The sequence below is a fragment of the Python bivittatus genome, unplaced genomic scaffold (assembly GCF_059951505.1).
Source record: "Python bivittatus isolate LINGU-HERP-01145 unplaced genomic scaffold, Pbiv_v1 ctg000350_np1212, whole genome shotgun sequence".
NCBI classification, from domain to species: Eukaryota; Metazoa; Chordata; class Lepidosauria; order Squamata; family Pythonidae; genus Python; species Python bivittatus.
Window position 1 is genome coordinate 5,213,045 of NW_028277074.1, and position 21,704 is coordinate 5,234,748.

General features: G+C 38.4%; 2 protein-coding genes across 5 annotated transcripts in view; one reads left to right on the forward strand and one right to left on the reverse strand.

The window, feature by feature from the left end:
• CRYBG3 (crystallin beta-gamma domain containing 3) overlaps nt 1-2,516 on the forward strand; it is a 64,365-nt gene extending 61,849 nt beyond the window's left edge. Inside the window, exon 22 of the mRNA XM_015887726.3 lies at nt 378-2,516. Within this exon, the coding sequence (XP_015743212.1) occupies nt 378-466 (89 nt within the window). The 3' untranslated portion in view covers nt 467-2,516. The remainder of the gene's footprint in view (nt 1-377) is intronic.
• Nucleotides 2,512-19,926, reverse strand: RIOX2 (ribosomal oxygenase 2). 4 transcript variants are annotated; one of them, XM_025165340.2, is made up of 11 exons: nt 19,794-19,912; nt 17,876-17,974; nt 16,148-16,580; nt 13,411-13,530; nt 12,940-13,068; nt 12,423-12,526; nt 10,032-10,134; nt 8,735-8,900; nt 8,266-8,354; nt 7,749-7,853; nt 2,512-4,256 (listed from the first exon to the last, which is right to left on the reverse strand). In XM_025165340.2, the coding sequence occupies exons 3-11, from the start codon at nt 16,574-16,576 to the stop codon at nt 4,098-4,100; spliced, it is 1,404 nt and encodes a 467-aa protein (XP_025021108.1). In that variant the 5' UTR covers nt 16,577-16,580; nt 17,876-17,974; nt 19,794-19,912; the 3' UTR covers nt 2,512-4,097. The 4 variants fall into 4 exon arrangements, with proteins under 4 accessions (XP_025021108.1, XP_025021109.1, XP_025021110.1 ...); XM_025165341.2 differs by lacking the exon at nt 19,794-19,912 and adding an exon at nt 19,571-19,787; XM_025165342.2 differs by lacking the exon at nt 19,794-19,912 and adding an exon at nt 19,562-19,787.
• Between the last annotated feature and the right edge of the window lie 1,778 nt (nt 19,927-21,704).

Genomic DNA, 21,704 nt, shown 5'->3' on the forward strand with positions numbered 1-21,704 from the left:
AACTTCAGTTTAGGGATGAAATTGACTTGTGCTTCATAATATATCATCTTAACCCACCCAAACAGACTTGCATTTCACGGTAATTGCATTTGCAAAAGAAACTTTACATCAGCTACTTGTCAGAATGGGAAGATACTCAATGCAACTTAGAAAAGTCGGGAAAGATGTGATCCAAAAACAAAAAGAATGTCATTCAAATCCTGAAGTTCTGCAATAGTTAACTGATCTCTCTTGCCTACCCTCCTGTTTCTGAACTAGATTTTTTTTTCATTATAGCTGAAAAGTGATCATACAAATGATAATTTTGTTACATTTTAAGGTATAATATTTTATAGGACAAAGTAGGTAACCTAATCATTCTCAAACTTCTCTTTTAGGAGGAGATTACTATGACAGGAACCACATCATTGTAAATCAACTTAACATCAGCGAATGTACACAGAAATGGGACTTTGAAATATTATGAATGGATCTTCCTAAAATAAAATAATTTGAAAATATACATTAAAATGGTCTGAAAACACTTGAACAAACTACTGAAGACACATAGCACTGGTGTATGTTAGAGATCTGCCCAAATCTGCCAAGCAGAGAAACAGCTTATTTAATGTTAACGAAACTGTTAATTTCAATAGTATTGTTATTCATAAAATATTGCAGGATAATTTATATCAAACTTTCTTGACAAGTTTTGACTGTCTGACAACCAAAACTGAAAATGCAACTTTACAGAGATTATGCCTTCACAGAACTGTGATGCAATGAAATATTAGAAATTTGGTTGAGAGAATGGATGGAATTACTTGTCAATTCATTCTGTATTCCAATGTAATGGATTCTGTACATTTCGAATTAAAACAGAGTTACAGGCACATGTTAGAAACAACAAAGGAAAAGGCCAAAAACTTTAAGCGGCCTGTAATTGATCTTCTATCATTTATTTTTACGAATAGCCAGAATTGGTAAGGAGTTGGTGTTATGTGATTAACTCTGCCTAGTATTTTACCAAATTAAGTCAAACTTACACAGGGAAAGCCCTTTTTTCTTGGTGTGGATTCAGAAATTCTACAGTGTCATGGGGCAAGAGATGATAAAACACCTACTCCTATGTGTTTTATCACCTCTTGCCCCATGACACTGTAGAATTTCTGAATTCTGGAAAATTGATGAAGGCCCTACAGTTGCTTTCAAACAAAAAATAAAAATAAGAAAAAGTTGGGAAATAGATGTCTCTTTTGATGTGTTTCTGCCCTGGTAGTTTCTCATTTGACAACTGTGACGGTTGCTTAAATTCATAGTCATTTGAATTGATAAAACTTGTCACTAACATCATGAAGCACTGGGTACCAGCAGAAAATTTACCATATTGTTCCCCTACAAACTTAGAAAATATGTTATATACAACCACTTATTATACAACTTTTATCTGTGCACTTTTTAAAAAAACCCTTCCTTTAATATGAGCTTCAAATATCCACAGCATCTTGTAAAAGAAACCTAGTCAAAATGGAATTCAGATTAGGTTTCTCTTCTTTTTTCATCCTCAACTTTCCATCACTGCATCCTCAATAGGATTGTTTCACACAATTTAAGTGTGATTTAAAATATTAGTTCAGTGTCATAACCAAAGAATGTTTCTTGTATCTGTTAGCCCCCATTCAAAACAACATACTGGAATAGTTCAAATATTCAGCTATTCAAGCCCTGCAGGCATGTGAGCATAGGGACTGAATTTAGTATAAACATTTTTAAAGACTCTCATACCTATGCAGTATTAGTTGTTACACTAGGAAACACTATATGTTCAGTAGAATGTGTTCTGTAACAAGGTAAGCATCTGCGCTCAGAAACTAGATTGCATAGTTTCCCAATTTGGATATGTGCACTTATATTCAGCATTGTAAATTGTAACCATACTGAAAAAGTATTTTTGGAAATAGATGGATTAGGTAAAATAAGAAGATGCATGACAAGACTTCTCAATTGTTTTACTTTTTTAAATAAGCAAAAAAGTGAAATATAAGAAAATCTGTATTTTTATATGAAGTTGTGACATTAATACAAAAATATATAAGGGCTTTTTTCCACAACTCAGATTCATTACACCTGCAGATATAGATGGATTCTGGAGATGCAAGAACCACAGGCAGTAGTTGCAACATATGTTGATTTTCATGACATGACAATCCATGGGTCTCTACCTCTTAACGAACAGCTGTTTTGCAACAAGTCCTACCAATAAAAGCAGCTGTCAAGTTCCAGATCCTAAAGTAAACCTTGATGTTTATAGAGCCAGGGAAATAGGTACAATGCTGCTTAGCTGTGTGGGCTACATCCTTATAGCACTTTATATTGTAAAATAAATCATGTATTTACTTCTTGCATTTATGTTTTTATGTAACATAGGCCTTAATACTTTAATCTAAAGCACGTATTTAATAGATGGATTTGTATGTTATACTAAAAATAAGCAACAAATATATTTAATACACTTTTTAAATAAATTGTTCTTTTCAGCTGATGTTATCCTTACTTGGCTTCTGATAAAATCATATGATTCATCACTGTTATAGCTACAGCTGCAATCCTATGTCTGCTTTCTTGATACTTGAATTACTACATAAGGCTGTAATTCTAAACATAATCCTAAGGAAAGAAGACTAGATAAACACAGTGTCAGTTATTTCTGAGAAAATATCTGCAAACAAAGTCCTATGCAGACTATGAAGTAAACTGTATTTAATTGGGCTTTTTTCTCAGTATGCTGATGATTATACCCTTACAGTGATGCCTATTCAAGAGCTTATCATAAAATAACTTTGAAAGAACAGAAACCTTATTGTAGTACATCTTTAAGATACAATCCAGTCTCAGTCTAGTTGGGTTCTCATCATAAAGGACGGTAACAGTTTCAACACAGCATATTTTGCTGTTGATTCTTCGGAACAGGTAAGCCACAAGGAGCAGGAACCATCGTGATTTAAAAAGGCCTTTGGGAATCTTTACATGCACGTGCACTACATTTATAATGGAGCTAAACCACCCTAAGGTTTTATGGTACTGCTACACAGAATTTTCTCACTTTGTACTGTGCTAAAGTGCAATAATCCTTTTAAAAATAACACGAGAGGAAGCTTTTTATAAAGAGCACTTCCTAAAATTAAAAAAAAAATGATGCCAGTTAACAAACTTTGCCCCCAAATGACTTCATATCTCGAGTGTATAAGTAATTATCTATGCTGTAAGTTGTAGAGCACTATATTTTTCAAACCAACTTTATTCTGTTGGTTTGAAAAGGTAAGGTAATCTACATATTGAAGAAGAAAAAAGGACAAGGTATTGGTGGCTTGTGACTTTACACTAAAGTATATGTACAGATTCAAAATTGCAAAAGTAGAGAATATTCAACGTAAGGAGGCTTTCCACCCAATGGAGGAGCAATCAGACACACTCTAGCTATCCCACACTGATACCTGGGTTAGGAAGGAAAAGAAACTTATAAAAGAGCCACAGTTTTTATTCTCTTGCTCATGAGCTTACATGGCTGGCAATAAGCTGCCTCACTGCTATTTGTGTACTTGAAACAATGTTACACAAGTTACAGAATTTTCTTCATTTAAGGAAATTCATTGCACTACAAAATGTTTATAACATACTAATGTCCTGGGTTCACTCAAAAACACTACTATTCACAATTTCAGATGGCACTTTAGGAAGCAAATTTCAGTAGCACAAATAAGCAACCTTCTGTATACATAAGCTGTCATCGCTCACCCCAGCTATATTCAACATCTTCAGTGTGTTCTTATTTTGCACATTAAGAAAGCAGGCAGAGTCCTGCTCAAGTATTTCACGTTCTAATTTTTTCATGCCTCAATTCATAACTATCTGGCATTTTGGAAAGAATCAGATCTATTTCACAACCTTACTAAATGCCTAGGAACTTTTTACGAGAGCCTTTTATGAATAATTTCTGTGTAAAAATGCTTTGGCTGGATATCAAGTCTTTGTTCATTAAGGTGGTTTAAATTCATAGTAGACCCTTCTACACAAACCCAGAACATACAAGGTTCCTTAACTGTGATCAGACCCTGTCTTTAGATTACTTGAATAAGGCATTCACTCCACAATGATATCACTAAGTTCTCTTTTTCTGCTTCTGAACCAAGATTAAGGTCCTTAACACACACAGTATCACAGCTCCATATTTGTTTCAGTGCATCCATGTGAGAAAGAGGAAATCGTAATCCATGAGTCTTAAAGAAGAAGAAAAAAGCTTATTAACGAACCAAATAAAATTAAATATTAGCTATGTATAAACTACATACTGACATGTTCTATGAATTAATCTGGTCCAATAGCAACTGTTAGTCAGAGGAATAGCTTGTTGAACTCTGTATACACAATTGTTGATATAACTAGTGTTCCCGGCTAAGGCTCATGCTGTGCATAATTATTGTACTGTGTCATGTACCAAGATGACACACAAAATTTATAAAACCACAATTGTGGAAAAGAACTATATGATAGATATGTTGTCCACACAGAGCACATGAAACCACAATTTGCTAAATAATGGTTTGAAGACAAAGCCACAACTGACTGGGATCGCAAACTGCATTAAGCCATAAATCAAGCTACAAAGACTAGATCCATATAACATACTAAATCAAAATCAATCAAACCACATTATGGCTTAGCACACAGTGTGCAATCATAAATTTACTATAATTCTAGAAAAATGTTCCAAATGAGAAAATGTGTAACATACTTGCTAAGTTTTAAGGCAAAATGATGATCTAATAGCAGGTTTATGAGAAATTGTTTACCTGGGGTTTGGGTTTTGTTTTTGTTTGTTCATTTTTGTTTTTTTGTTATTTTAAGTTTCCATCTTTAAAAGGCGAGTGGCCGTTAAAAATTTTATTTATTTATTTAATAAAAATTTTTAACAGCCAGCTGAAGAGAAGCTAAATTCCTTTTCCAACTGAAACTACTTATACAACTCAAGTTTGCATTATTTGGATTCATATTATCTCAGTTCTACTGCAAACCAAGACGATACCTCTATATTTAAAAAAAATGCACAGTAGGAGAAAACATTCACTGTACCACTCGCGGGAGCAAGACAGCCACTTTATAAAAACAAGAGTGAGTTAACTGAAAAACAATTTTCTTCCTAACTTTACTCTGATAACTTCATTTATTACATGTTTATCTTGCCCATATGCCAAGGATCACTGGGTAGCATATGATGTTTTCCCATTTCAGCTAGGAAAAAAAATGAGTGTCCAAGGATATGACTGTCCAAGGCTACTGAGAATATTTCATTGGTGACCAGGAATTTGATAATAAAACTTTCCAATCAAATGAGAGCTGCTATAGTATGTAAGCTAATCAGCATACATTGATATATCCATGTATGCTGATTTATATATAAACCTTACCCCCTAAATATCTGAGCCTGAAATAAGAGTTATTATTTCTGTTCTCACCCTCTAAAAACGAAATGTAGGAGGGCATGTTTCATATCCCATCAGTTAAAGAACGGCATCTTGTGGGACCCCAGAAGCCGTGGCATTCACCCTCTGGAACACCTTACCACCTGAGATCAGATTGGCCCCAAGCCTGATGGCCTTCCAAAAGCACTGAAAACCTGGTGGTTTGCCCAGGCATGGGAGTCGGGATCTTAGTGAGGCCTGGGTGGTTTGTCATTACTTTGAGGTTTGCCACTTCTTTCTATCTCTGATGATACTTTGTGTTCTATAATTATTTTTATTGTTCTTCCAATATTAAATTCTCTTTGTCTCTGTTACTTTGTGGTAACTTCTGTACCAGTTACTTTGGTGAGGGGGTGGCCATGTAAGTCAAAATACATAAATAAAACTTCAGTAGTCATCCTGAGAACATATACAAGTGGGGCAAAAAAGTATTTAGTCAGCCACCAATTGTGCAAGTTCTCCCACTTAAAAAGATGAGAGAGGCCTGTAATTTTCATCATAGGTATACCTCAACTATGAGAGACAAAATGAGAAAAAAAATCCAGAAAATCACATTGTCTGATTTTTAAAGAATTTATTTGCAAATCATGGTGGAAAATAAGTATTTGGTCACCTACAAACAAGCAAGATGTCTGGCTCTCACAGACCTGTGACTACTTCTTTAAGAGGTTCCTCTGTCCTCCACTCATTACCTTTAGTAATGGCACCTGTTTGACCTTGTTATCAGTATAAAAGACACCTGTCTACAACCTCAAACAGTCACACTCCAAACTCCACTATGGTCAAGACCAAAGAGCTGTTGAAGGACACCAGAAACAAAATTGTAGATCTGCACCAGGCTGGGAAGACTGAATCTGCAATAGGCAAGCAGCTTGGTGTGAAAAAATCAACTGTGGGAGCAAGAATTAGAAAATGGAAGACATACAAGACCACTGATATTCTCCCTCGATCTGGGGCTCCATGCAAGATCTCACCCTGTGGGGTCAAAATGATCACAAGAACGGTGAGCAAAAATCCCAGAACCACACGGGGGGACCTAGTGAATGACCTGCAGAGAGCTGGGACCAAAGTAACAAAGGCTACCATCAGTAACATACTATGCTGCCAGGGACTCAAATCCTGCAGTGCCAGACATGTCCCCCTGCTTAAGCCAGTACATGTCTGGGCCCATCTGAAGTTTGCTAGAGAGCATTTGGATGATCCAGAAGAGGACTGGGAGAATGTCATATGGTCAGATGAAACCAAAGTAGAATGTTTTGGTCTAAACTCAACTCGTCATGTTTGGAGGAGAGAGAATGCTGAGTTGCATCCAAAGAACACCATACCTACTGTGAAGCATGGGGGTGGAAACATCATGCTTTGGGGCTGTTTTTCTGCAAAGGGACCAGGATGACTGATCCGTGTAAAGGAAAGAATGAATGGGGCCGTGTATCGTGAGATTTTGAGTGAACACCTCCTTCCATCAGCAAGGGCACTGAAGATGAAACGTGGCTGGGTCTTTCAGCATGACAGTGATCCCAAACACACCGCCCAGGCAACGAAGGAGTGGCTTCGTAAGAAGCATTTCAAGGTCCTGGAGTGGCCTAGCCAGTCTCCACATCTCAACCCCATGGAAAACCTTTGGAGGGAGTTGAAAGTCCGTGTTGCCCAGCGACAGCCCCAAAACATCAGTGCTCTAGAGCAGATCTGCATGGAGGAATGGGCCAAAATACCAGCAACAGTGTGTGAAAACCTTGTGAAGACTTACAGAAAACCTTTGACCTCTGTCATTGCCAACAAAGGATATATAACAAAGTATTGAGATTAACTTTTGATATTGACCAAATACTTATTTTCCACCATGATTTGCAAATAAATTCTTTAAAAATCAGACAATGTGATTTTCTGGATTTTTTCCCCCATTTTGTCTCTCATAGTTGAGTTATACTTATGATGAAAATTACAGGCCTCTCTCATCTTTTTAAGTGGGAGAACTTGCACAATTGGTGGCTGACTAAATACTTTTTTGCCCCACTGTATTCGCGCATATATGGGCCACAACTTTACCTACAAGAGATTATAGATCAAGAGGAATCCAAGCAATCTCAAAAATGAAGGAAAGCAGTAGCATGGGAAAAGACATATATACTACTGACAAGTGTAGAGGAGACAATGTAGACAACGTCACTTGAGCAGACATATTTAGGATTTAAAAATAATAAAATATAGACTGTAGCACCATTAGATCTGCTGGACAGAAATAAAACCAACCTCTGCTGTTTCTTTCTCGTTCATATTCTCATGGCCCATCATATGGATCTGCCTCTTATTCTTTAAACAGTGGTAAACAAAAACCATTTCTTTAACTGAATCATTCTGGAAAAACATGAGACAGAAACATGTTTTTATATATTAGCCAGCTAGTATACAACATAAAGGCATTTTTATATACCATCGTTCCTTCCCCTCAAGGCTAGGTGAATAAATACATTTCATTTATTATTTGTGGGGATACTTAATTATGCTCAGTATTTCTCTTTTTACAATTTTAGTGAGATTTCTGACCTAAGACCAGCCCTTCTTCAAGTTTACACTGTATAGCCTTTTAACCTTCTAAAATGATGGCACCTTCTATTTATGGAACACAGCAACAGTATTACTATAATACAATTATACAGCTCAATTAGATGTTCTGGGATATGCAAGTTAAGAACAGCATACTGCCAATGTAACCCAGATAGCTTCATGGAAAAACAAGTTTCTGTATGCCTTCCTCCCTTGGACTCACCAAAAGGTCTGGTACTGGTTCTGTTGTAATTATTGTGTAACCTTTAAATCTCAGCCTGATTGTGCTGTCTATTTTTGGTAGTGCTCCATCTAAAAAAGAAAGAACAGCCACATTATTTGGAAGAGAAAAGCGATCAGACAACCTTAACTGCTTATCACACTCAACTAAAAAAAGCAACTGCAGCTACTACAAAAGCTGATACTGGCTTCCTCAAGTATCTACCTCCAGTTAACATCTGGAGACTCAAAAGGTTACTACTGCAATCTTCCATAAATTGTCTTAATAAATATAAACTGAAACATGGAAAAAGAAAAAAAAATTAATGTAGCGACCGTGTTGCCTCTTTAAGTACGAATTCTTGCAAGCTACTTCCATGTAACTGGTTTATACATATTTTGTGATTATGACTACAATAAAAGTTGTCCCCTTATTTTTTGCAAAATATATCCATATGGAATTTAAATGTCACCTGGAGTCAGAAAATCAAAATTAGTCCCAATAAAAGGAGGTAATCTGCTCGTAATAAAATCTTTTTTCATATAAGATGATCTCAGTTTCCTCCCGTTTTCCAAATGGCCTTCAAGGCGTTTCAGGAAGCTACTTAACTGCTCGGACGAACCAGATAAATCCGTTTTCTAAACAAAAAGACAAGAATAACTTGTTAACAACCTGAAATGAGAACTTAATTACTACATAAGACATTTATGGAATGAACAAGGCCACTTGTAAATGCTTTTTATTAAAGTCACTTTTGTAAAACAAGAATGAGCCAGTTACATAGATCCAAGAACACAATATATCTATATATTACTAAAAATCTTGTGTCTGTAACCTTCAGTTGGGCGAAATGGTGCATCATAGGGCAATACTTTTTGAACCAAAGAACCTCAAATGGGCTAACTTACAGAATGCATCCAAAATCCAGGTCACATTACTCATTACACATTGAAATTTGGCAAAGTTGTGGCCGCTTTAGTGCCACTGCATTGCCACAGTCAGCCATGGTCACATGAACATCATTTCCAACACTCCCTGCCAGCTTCCCACAAGTCAATGGGGAAGGGAAGGGAAGGGAAGGGAAGGGAAGGGAAGGGAAGGGAAGGGAAGGGAAGGGAAGGGAAGGGAAGGGAAGGGAAGGGAAGGGAAGGGAAGGGAAGGGAAGGGAAGGGAAGGGAAGGGAAGGGAAGGGAAGGGAGATTTCCAACGCTCCCTGCCAGCTTCCCACAAGGAAAGTCAATGAGGAAGCCGGCAAGATGTCAGAAGTCGCTAAAGCTCCCACTGCTTTTTTGCCTGCCCACGGTCATTCTGTTTCTGTTTAGGCAAGGAAATATCTCTGAAACAATGACCCAACAGGTCACGGGTTGTCTAGTTAAAAAAATGAAAATGTACATTTCAGATTCAGTTTTATGATTCATTTTTAAGTTTTAAAATTTTTGTAAGAAATACATTTTGAACATAATTGTCCTTACTGTTCTATGATCCTACCATAAACTGACAAAGCAACATGAAAAAAATCACCTTAGAAATGTGGAGAAGAATTCATTAATATACTGTTTTCACAAAAAGGACTTTTTTTAATGCCCTATTTTTTTACAATTTTGTAAGATCTTTTGCTAAGAGCCAAGGCTCAGAGTTCTTCCAAAAATAACATTATGGAACTCTTAGTGGTGATTAAAGGGAGTTACTTTACAGTTAGCACTGTGGCTACAAACTTTGCTTCTGGGAGCAGACAAACAAACAATTTTCCTTTAGCCTTGTAGTTTTACCATCAATAATTGCCTTGGAATGTTCTTTCGAAATTCAGCATCTTCTTTTGCTATATCCAAAAGAAGTCCAGGAACCATATCCAGTAATAAATCTCTCCAAGAGCTAGCATGTACAAAACAAAGTTATTAAGAACAAATAAGATATTAGCAATCTACATAAATATTTCTTGTTGAGGGCAGGATGTACATAAAACCTGGCTGAAACAGGGAAGCTTGGAACTTCATATATACAAATTTACCTATTTTCAGAGAAGTCCCATTAACATCAGTGAGAATTCAGTTTTACCTGAATGCTTGGAATGTATGAGATAGCATGTTTTGGAGAAGGGATGATACTGAACCTGTGACTCACGGCACTGTTTAAGGTCCACCCCTACTTTGTACTCAAGGTCTTGGGCAAACGGCATATCTTTTAGATTCCTGATTTTACTTTTCCATGAAAATGAATGCTTTGTGCCTATCCACCTCCTCCCTACAACTATTTTATGACACCGTTCATGACAGTTTCTCAAACTCAAAGTATATTAAGTGGCTCCAAAATGTTAAAACATCCTTATGGTTTTCTTAAACCAGGTATACTACTACTCCTTGGTTCTATCTCCTTCCGTAAGAGGCAGGCTGCAGAACTTTGTATTAATTGCAATTTCAATGTCACCTTTAAGGAGACCCCAAATAGAACATAGTGCAGTGCTCAAATCCCAATAAAAGATCAATTCTATAAGATAAATAATAGCCTACAGAATATTTTATGAAAGCTATTCTGTAAACCACAATAATTCAATTATGAAAAAGCAAGGAAGAATCCAAGAGAAAACCAGTGTTAATAAACGTTCTTAGGTGTTATTACCTACACGGCATGTTTGAGGTCTCCCCATAGATTTTCAGTAATATTCAAATATGAGGGAGTCTGAAGTCCATTCCAAAACTTACTTATTTTAAGTGCTTCATCACTGATTTGGAGGTATGTTTCAGATTGTAATCTTACTAAAATATCCAACCACTTTTCAGCTTCCATTGCTTTACTGACTGTGGGACATCAGCTTCTAGGATACACTGATGCTCAACTGAATCCATTATTCCTACCACCTGCATAGTATTTCCTGTGCTGCTGGATACTACACAAACCCAGAGCATAATAGAGCAATCCCTGCACATAACGGTTGATAAGGTGTTCTTTCTTCAAATGACCTTTGTTTCATCAATCCAAAGCACTTTATTCCATGCCATTTTCAGGCTTATCAAGCTTTCTTTTGCATCTTTTAGAGTAGCTGTTCTCAACTAGGGGACCACATGGCCCCTGGGGGCCCTGGGATATTTCAAGTGGGCCACAGGTGAAAAACAAGTCATGGGGGGCATGGCACATGTCGTGGGGGCCACAGAAAAGCAAAGTATATTATACTGCCAATACCATCTTGTTGATGCCAGAAAATGCACCAGTTACTGTCCCATGTCCATATCTATTTACAAGCCAAGTGTGTTAGTGGCAATCTTTTTCACCAGTAATGGGACCTGGGCGGGGGGGCCACAGGAGAAAAAGAAGGTTAGAAGGGGGCAACGGGTGAAAAAAAGGCTAAGAAACACTGCTTCAGAGAATTACTCTGATGCAGACAGAGAAAGAGTTCCATCCTGACAACTCTCCCATGCAGATCATTGTTATAAAAGCAATGCTGACTTGCGGACTACTCAATTGTCAACTAAACTTTTTAGCAGATCTGTTTGCAGTGAACTGTGGGTTCTGTTTTGCAGATCTATTCAACAGCAGAGATTTTCTTGGTCTTTAAGATAAAGTCCCAATCAGTGAAAAAAGTGAAGCTGAAATTTCAAAAGGCAACAATCCAAAACATAACCCTAAATCAACCACAAAGTACTTACTGAAAAGACAAATTAAAGGTTTCACAGTTGCCTTCACAGTTCCCAGAATTTAAAACTACTGATGAGCTCTGGGAGATCTCAAACACGCACAGCATGCAAGGAGATCTAAGAATATTTCTGAGCTAGAAGAGTCCTACAACAGTGGGATAAAAATTTCAAAAGCAGCAATAGAAACACTCTTGGATGCCTACAGAAACATTTAAGCTATTACTCCTACCAGAAGGCTTACAAAAAAACTGACTGAAAGGATGTCTAAAATTCTGCACCTGCCTTTTTCACTGTTTTCTTATTTTAAATCTGTAGGCAACTGCATATAAAGAGTAAGCATTTGTATTTAATTTTGTACCATGTAAAGATCATGTCATTTCTTTTCACTTAGGGATGCACTGAGACATACTGTTAGACCAGGGGTGCCTAAACTTTTTCGTATGACTGCAACATCAACATGCCAACAATTGTCTATTTTCCATGTAAAATCACTGGCAAAATTATACTTGAAATATAATACAAGATGCTTACTTGTTCTGGTATGTGCTAATGGTAATATGGGTAGAATGAGATACCCCAAGAGGAGTATCAGCTTGATGAATTGTTCCTCTTGGAAAATACAACAAGTCTCCTGGCTGAAAGGAAATGCAAGCATGGTCGTTATAATAGGAATTGTAATTGTGTAAGGCTAAGTTGCTATGTTTGCCTAGCTACTCTCAATAACAAAACACTGAATATATATTTTTGTCATGTCACAGGTTCTCATTTCATGCAGAGCTGCACTGTAATAAAAACACTTCCAAATTCTACATCTTAACTATACTGCACACACAGAATAGATTCTTTTTTCTTTTTTACATCCCTTGTACATCCCCCAATTTATATCTGAAATTAGGAGATCCTCTGAACAGATGTGGCAGGGGAAGGAGAAAGGACAGTAATGGGATATGCTGTTACATAAACACAAATATATTCTCAAAACGTTAAATCAAGTCTATCCTCTTTGTATGGCTTAGGAATAAAAAGAGAGAGATTTAGCATATGTTACCTTTAATAGGAAATCATGAGTTGGAATTCCAATTCTCTCTTCAGGTTCAGCATTGTATTCTTGAGCTAGATGTACAGTTGGGCGATAGAGCCGCCAGTGCTTCTCCCCTTCAAGTTGTAAGATAAACACCTAGAAGTGCCACAAGTCAACAAGCATCAAAACACCCTACAATTCCTTGTACCTTTTCCTGTTCTTTCTAAAGAACACACATTTGTGGCGGCTAAGTTCCACCTATACAAGCAAGCTTTAATACAGAGACAGCAAGTATTTTTCATTTAAAGCAAAATGTGCTTGTAAACATACGCTCAACATCCATTACAACAATAAATTTATCATGAACATTATCTAATTTACTACAGTACAACTTCCATAGTTTACAGTCCACAGACATATGTGACAACTCCCCAAAAGTCTCTGTTCTTGAAAATACTTGTGAGGAGAAAATTCACAGGCAATTAAGGGTCTCTTTACCTCAACATCATCATAGTGTGGAGGCAGGCCTTGGGATCCAGGAGGAGTAATGTAAACATTAGATCCAACCAATGAGCCAAAGTAGCATTCCAGTTTCTCTTGGATCCTCCAGAGCTCATCCTTATTTTAATACCAAATAGGACAGGAAGAAAGAAACGACTTTAATAATGGCCAAGCAACTATCTTTTGTCATCCTAATCCATATCAATATTAGTCTTGCATACTGCAGATATGGTAAGATCTGCATGAGACAAAAATTGTGCATCCTTCAGGAAAAAGTGATGCTAGAGTAAAACTCACTAATACCTATAGATGCTGTGTTAACTGAGACAAACAATGTTCAAACAAGTGAAAACTAAAGCAAAAATAATAGTAAAAATTTATCTTCTTTAGCAGACTTCTATGTAGACAGTTTTCAGGATACTGGCAGCACAAAACTCTTCTGCCACTTAAACTTATCCTACCAAGGATTGGGCAACCTGCACCAACTTGCAATTCTCAAACTAATTCTGTTTGGGTGGAAAGCAAGGGAGGAGGGGAAAAAAAGGAGATTAGTGAAAAAAGGAATGACCTACTACAATCATGTTACCCTCATCATCAGGAAGCTACTCAGAAATAAGTGGAGGTATCAGCATATTTGAGGAAAATCTAAGATCTGGATAAGACAAGAATACTTAGTGAGAAAAGGATGCGCAGCAAATCATTCCAATAAAATCAGGTAATAGCTATAGATTGTTGAATGCCTTTGGAATAGAAGGAAAAAATGTAACCAGTTGGGCACAATGGAGAGGATCACTTCACACTGTATTACACGGTGGATCTCGAGGATTGAAACAATGACATCATACCTACATCAGCTCTCCTGGAAACAAATTAGGGCTTTATATAGAAGAGAATCCATACTAATTTTGAACCTATATTTAACCAATTCCTTAGATGCCATTAATTTCTCCTAAAACTCAAATACATAAGTTCTCATTCATAAAAACTGTTGATTTCACCTCTGCATTATAGTTTTTGAAAATTCCAAATTTCCTGCAAGACTAATACTATGTATTGTCTCTTTGACAAACAGACTCCTAGCAAGATAATCTTTATAAATTTACACAGCAAAACTCTTAGTGGGGATGGAAAGATTTGAAAATGAAATGAAAGCTTGCTGGGCTTAAAACAAGGAAAAAGGCCCACCAGTTCATTTTTTTTTCTCCTTCCTGGTATATATTAGTGCATGTGTCTTCTGGTTTTGCTTTCAGTAACCACAGACTCCAACTAATGGAGAAATCATGCCAGAGTAATTATTTTCCCTTTATGGAAGAGTTTTGAGGGCAAAATGAAACTTTGGATCTCACAGTTCTTTAGCCCCTCCTGGTATGTTCAGGATACACCTCAGAAACCTGCATTTTTCCCCTCTGATGCTCCACAACCACCAGCTGCTGAGTCTGCTTTTGTTCTCATAAATGATAGCCTTAATTAGACATTGCAACATTTTCAAAAAAATTTATAAAGCCAAGTTAACAAGAAATAGCATTATGTAGAAATATTGTGTCAAAAGAAAAGTTCTTCTTTTAAAAGAAAACACATGCATAAAAAATGCATAATAATACACTTACTGTAAATTTAAGAAGAATATACTTGGCAGAGGGAGACTTAATTCTCAATCAAATCTAGACAATGAATATATATTTCTAAATATTTTTTTCAAAATCTGTATAGAAATACATTATAGTTCAATGAGTAATTACAGGTAGTCCTCACTTACCGGCCACTCATTCAGCAACCGTTCAAAGTTGCGACAGCGCTGAACAAGTGGTACTTAAGACTGGTTCTCAAAGTTCTAGCTGTCACACCATCCCCACAGTCACATGATCGTGATTTGGGCACTTGGCAACTGGCTCACACTTACAACAGTCATGTGATCGCCATTTACGACCTTCCCTGCCAGCTTCCCACAACCAAAGTCAATGGAGAAGCCAGCAGAAGAGGTCACAAGTTGCTCTAGTAAGTCCCCTGGTCTCCTTGCACTTTTGTAGCACTGGGCCCTCCTTCCCCCATCTCCCTGCACTCACATGGCACTGCAGCTTCCTTCCCTGGGCCTCCCTATGCTCACACAGCACCACGGCCTCCTCCCCCAGCCTCCCTGTGCTCACACTGGCCCACATCCTCCTTCCCCTGGCCTCCCTGCACTCACACATGGCTTGCATTGGGCCTCTCACACACCCCACGGCACCCCCACACTGCTTACCTGGGACTCCCACTGCCTCCTGCTTAAAGAGCCACACATCTTGGGGCTATGATGGCAACCAGGACTGCCGGGATTGTCATTGCTAAGCAATGCAGTCACATGATGTTGTACTTTACAACCACATCACTTAGCAATAGCAATCCCAGTCCCAATTGCTGTCGTAACCCAAGGACTACCTGTAATGTGAAATGATGGTCTCAGCAATAAATTTCTATGATATCAATATAAATGGTAACTATGTATTTAATACTAAAAACTATGAAATAGAGAAACTAAAAAATAGAAATGCTAAATACAAAATAAATAGAAATACTAAAAACTAATGCTAAATAGAAAAATTAAGCAGCCTGTGAATTCTTGTTCAGTTAAATAACATTAAGAATGCAGGCACACACAATGCAAAGGTTTTCTTCCTAAATTCATTACTAGCAGCTCTGGATCAAAGATGAGAAGTGCAAAAGAAGCCACAGAACCCAAGCAATTATTCTATATTACCTTAAATCTCTGTGGCTGGTGAAATTGTATTGTAGTTTTTTTCTGATCAAAATATTTCTTCAGTTGTGCATAGATGACTTTTCCATCTTTGTTAAAAATAAGCTTTTTGCCATTCATACATCTACATATATTGATGTCTGTTCCATAATACAAGCCTTGTTTGACTAGGTTTTTCAAGTCAGTTAACTGAAAGAGAGACTGATAGTAAGATGCCACGGATGAATCATCTCTCTGAAGCAGCAGTGGCTTCTGCTCCCAATATACTCTGAAAAATTCATCTTCTTTGATAGGAGCAATCAAACTCTCAAATAAGCTCTCTGGATTGTCATATTTCCAAAGCAAAGGACTGGCTGCTTCTGTTTTTGCTTGCTTGCATGGCAAACCTGGTTCCTTCTCTGGTCTAGCTCGTCTCCCTCCTTTCTTGGGCATGACCCTATACAAGAAACAAAGACACAAACAACCTGATTCTATACATATTTAGTCAAAATACATCCAACAAGTACATTCAGACTTAATCTTCCATATAGATAGGATGTCATAGGGTATTGTACAGAAACCAGTGAATTTTACTTCTGTGCAAACTTGCTTAGGATCAGGTAGCATAGCAGTCAGGTTCCATTCATCATTTACTTATTTATTGGCTTTATACCCTGTTTTTCTATTTATGTAACTACAAAGGGGCTTATGACATTTAAACCCAAATTATGAAGTTTAAAACATGATATTAAAATCAGTAAAATTAAAAATAAACAGGGTAATCCATCCAAGAAATCATTAGTTTTATTCACACGAGATCACACCAATTCATTTATCACTTTAAGGAGTCACAATACTGTAAAATTTGAGAACCCCTGACTAAGCCAAAATTATGTCTTCCAAGGTAGCAACAGAAGTGATAACAGGACACTGCATGAAATGTGCCCCCTTGCAATGATTCTCCACAGAGAAAAAAAGCTTGCAGAATAACATTTATTTTTGATTTTTATTATCATCATGACACTGTTCTTACCAATAGAATCAAAGTAGTGTACAGAAACATTTAAAAAAGAACATACAAAAACATCATAAAAGCCACCATCATGGAGAACAAATGCTCTCAAGCATAAAAGCATATAAAACAAGAAGCAGGGACAGTAACACGAAGCTTCAAAAGCCCACTTGAATAAAAGTGTTTTGAGAGCCTTGGGAAGTGTCAATAACAAGATGGCCTGGGGCACCTTCCAAGCCTTGAGCTTGCACAGAGAAGACCTGCTTTCTGGCCCATGACTCCCTCACTTACCCACGGAAGAGGCCCGTCAACAGGCTCTCTCTAGATTACTTAATAGGACAGACAGAATCATTCTGGGAGAAGTGGCCCTTGATACAACACAAAGCCATGTTATAAAGGGCTTTATAGGTAATAACCAGTACTTTTCATTTGACCTAGAAGTCTACCAGTACAGAGACCAGAGAACAGGAAACAGAGAGTGTATGTGTGTGTCTGTAATTGTATGTAGTGTGTGTGTGTGTATGTATCTATCTATATACCATAGCTTCAAAGTGTGTAAATTATAATGCTTTGACATCCATTGTCTTGGAGAAAGGCAGGTGACCTGCTGCTAAGAGACCAGAGGTGGACTGAGGAGCATTTGGAAGCACAAGTACATCCTCTCTCCTCTGGTCACTAGCCAACCTCCATTCAGCCATTTCTGTCTCCATTAGCACACTTTTCCTGAGTTACTGCTATACCTGTCACCTCTTGTCTCCCTGAATTCGATACCAGGAAGCCTTGCCTCCTAGGCTTCCAACAAGGCATTGGAGAAGACAACAGAACCTCTGCTGTTTAATCTGGGGAAGAAGGCAGATACATTAACACAATTTCATATTAACAGTAAATGAAATGTCATCACTAGGATCTTTACTTTTAGATGCAACAATCATTTTCTCATTGCAGGGCCTAGAAAATAACAAGGAATGTTGAACTCAGTTTTTGTTCCTTATTTACCACTTCCCTGTATTTGGCAGTTTCAGCTATCTCCCCAGAAATCCCCCTGAAAAATATGATGTTCCCCACAGCTATTCACTTTCAGTAATCCCACTGTACAGAACCTAACTAGTTGAATAATCATGACAGAGACTGCATCCTTCTTCCTGGGGTTTTTGCTGCCTTCTTTTCCAATCTGTTTATTTCACAGTTGTTGTTTTTTAATATGGTTAATCGTATCCAATTCTCAGAGACTGCCTGGACAAGTCCCTGCAGTTTTCTTGGCAAGGTTTTTCAGAAGTGGTTTGCCATTGCCTCCTTCCTAGGGCTGAGACAAAGTGACTGGCCCAAGGTCACCAAGCTGGCTTTGTGCCCAGGTGGGAGTAGAACTCACAATCTTCCGCTTTCTAGCCTGATGCCTTAACCACTACACCAAACTGGCTCTTCTTCCTGGGGCTTTTGCTGCCCTCTTTTCCAATCTGTTCATTTCACAGTAGAAGATGCCATATGAGATGCAGGATGAGAAATCCAGACCCACCCCATTCATGCTGCCCCACTAGCTGGTGACACGCTGAAAGGATCCAGCAGTAAAATCAGAGAAGAAAACCAATTTCGGCACTTATACAGATCAGAAAACCACCATCCGACAATGACTCAGGACAGATGCAACAGAGGCAGGGCAGGGTTTGGCAATGGAGATAAAATATCAGTATTGTTTTGTGCCAGTTCACGAAGAAGTGACCATAGTGAAGAAAGGCACTCTGACTGCAGCTGCATTCAGGTATGGCTAAGTAAACAGCCACTTTCCTCCTTTTTTCCCCCTGCTTGTTGATTATTTTGCCTCAATGTGCATGCTATTTTGAAATGACCTAATGAATGCATCAGAATATTCATTATTTTTTTCTTATCCCCATAAAGATATATATACTTTTTTCTGATGCATGTAATTTGTCCCATTTCAATCAAGACAGCATGCTTGTCAAGGGTAATTACAACAAGCTCATGGACCAGAGCCTGAATCTGAGTATCAAGAAAAACAATACCTGGGCTTATCCCTGTACCATCATCACAACAATGGTCTATCTTTTCATGGAAATCCAAGTTATTGCTTATAATAGCCTACACCCCAAAAGATGGGGGGAGGAGCAGTACAATCTAGAAGATCCTTATCGGGAGCCACACTCCCCCCCATCCTACAGGCCCCACTGCCCCTAGGATCTACAGAAAGCGCCAAGCCCCCAAATCAGAATTCTTTCTCCACAGGTTTCTTTCGTTCCCCCTCCCCCAAATCAGCAAAAGCTATTTTCCTTCCAACAATATGCACCTACGTTTACCAGAAAGGACAGAGTTTCGTGCCAAATGGCAGCCCGCCTCCCCGCCCCCAATTTGAACTGCAAGCTTCGTAGCTTCCCAGCTCCCTCAAAGCCACAGGCGTTCCGAGAAGCTCCAACCGTGCTCACTCCAAGAGCCCAGCTTGAACTGGCAGAAGCGCGGAAGGCCCTTGTAGAAAATATCACTCGATCCGACCGTAAGCAGGTCTGGCAGCACTCGCCGGTGGAAAGGCAAAAAGGGGCGGGACCCCCATGGGGGGGAATCGGCAAAAAAGGGCCAGCCTTCCCTTCGCGAAGCGGGCAACAGCAGCAGCTCCCGCTTCTCGTCCCCTCGCGCGCACTTCATACAGACCTGCCCTGCCCTGCCCTGCCCTGCCCAGAATTCAGCACTGGAGCGGCGCTGGGAAAGCCACGTGCGCGGTAGCGCGAGCAAAGGCCGCAGCTTCGCGAGCTTCCTGCAGAGGAAGAGGAGGAGGAGGAGAAGAAACGGACACGCCCTCCCTCCTGCTGAACGGGACTTGTTGCTTTTGCCCGCCTATCAAATGGACCGGGCGGGGCAATAGCTTTCCGGACAAATGATGGGAACGCCGGCCCTTCGCGATCTTCTGTGGCCTAGAAAGCTGCGTGCCGTGCAAAAGTGCGACAGTTGGAGTGCTGTGTTGTCTTGTACTCGCTCTCTTTGGCTTAGAAATCCCGCACCGGTGGAATTTCTGCCTGCTAAATACGAAGTAGACCTCTCCTTCGCTGTTCTCGGACTTGGGTAGTATTGGATGGGAAGCCACCAGCTTCCCTGTAGTCGAAAAATATCCCGGAAAAAGCAATGGCGATCCATTTCTCCGTGGCTGGCTAAGAAAACCAGAAACTCTGTTCATGAAGATACTCTGGTTTAGGATGGAGCGCCATCCAAAGGCGACTTTACTTTTAGAGCTTTGCAAAGGGTGGGAGATGCAAGGTAATCTATGTAGAAAAGAAAACAGAACATTTCTAGCCAGTTTTTTTTTTTTTTTTTTAAAGCAACTTACTTTAAATGTTGGTTCTCTTTTTGCTATTTCCTGGCCAAGTTCTATTCTCTGCCTCATCCATATAGCCCCAGACTATGCAGAAAACTAAGAAGCTTGTCTCTTCTTAAAAGCTAAGAAATTCACTGTAGCTTAAGAGTTCACAAATTAAAATTAGCTTCATTCCACGGGTAACAGTCCTCCTAGTCAGGAGGGACTACTGGAAGAAAAAATGCAGAAATTAACATGAAACTGAAACCATTTATCACAAGTATTGAAAGTATTTCAATTGGTCGTAGTTTGATTTGCAAGATTAAAAATCTGGATATTTATTAGTTATTTTATTTAATCAATGTATAAGGCCACCCAACTCACAAATTGCAACTCTGGGCAGCTAACATAGGAGTTAAAACCAGAAACAAAGTCAGCACAAGAAAAACAACACAAAACATAAAGCCAGCCCACAATAAGTTCAATTTCAATCCAGGCTCATCCATCCTGGTCCAATGCCCAAGGGAAAAACAGGTTTTCTAGGCCTTATAGAAGGCCAACAGAATCAAGGTCATCTGAATCTGGGGGGATGTGCTGTTCCAGAGGGCTGGCACTGCAACAGAAAAGATAGACCTCCTGGGTCTTGGGAGATGACACTGTTTTATATTATGTCTTCCTATAGACTTGGTATACGCATTTAAAATAATGCTGATTAAAAAAACCCTCCAAATATTTAGTGAAATTCTTCCTGAAATACTACTGGGTTTTCATAACACTCTAGATTAAAATCTATCTGCTTAATTTGTGGTTTTGTGTGCTAGATGAATCCAACTAGTGTGGTTGGTTTATGATTTAGTGTTTTGTGCAAGTACAGGTAATTGAGCTAATTCCAGCAAATCATGGTTTATTTAACTGAGTTAGCATGTTGTGTATTCCTGCTGCCACAAATGCATGAACTTTTTTTAGCTGAAAAGAGATTATTAAAGTATTGTAATAAATTGTGGGTTTGGACAGAAGTTGGTACTGCTTGAAACTTCCTTAATAGTTATTGACAAAACTGCGAATCATATTTTGGTTGGAAATGCAGTTATTGGGTGCATTCACACACTGCACTAAGACAAAATGTGATTTCTTGGGTTTTAACAATGCAATGTATCAGCTAATTTAAAAACAAAAAGGAGTCAGATAGCAAACTTTAAGCTCCAGGGAGCATCTGTTGGAGACTTCCTCACTGAAGCACTCTTGTTGTTCAGTAGACTTTACTGTTGAAATAT

Coding starts and splice junctions, on each gene's coding strand:
- RIOX2 (XM_015887727.3), bottom strand. CDS start 16,576: ATGCCCAAGAAAGGAGGGAGACGAGCTAGACCAGAGAAGGAACCAGGT. Junction 13,531..16,147: donor ACCAGCCACAGAGATTTAAG/GTAATATAGAAT, acceptor TATTAAAATAAG/GATGAGCTCTGGAGGATCCA. Junction 10,135..12,422: donor ATTAGCACATACCAGAACAA/GTAAGCATCTTG, acceptor TGTACATGCTAG/CTCTTGGAGAGATTTATTAC.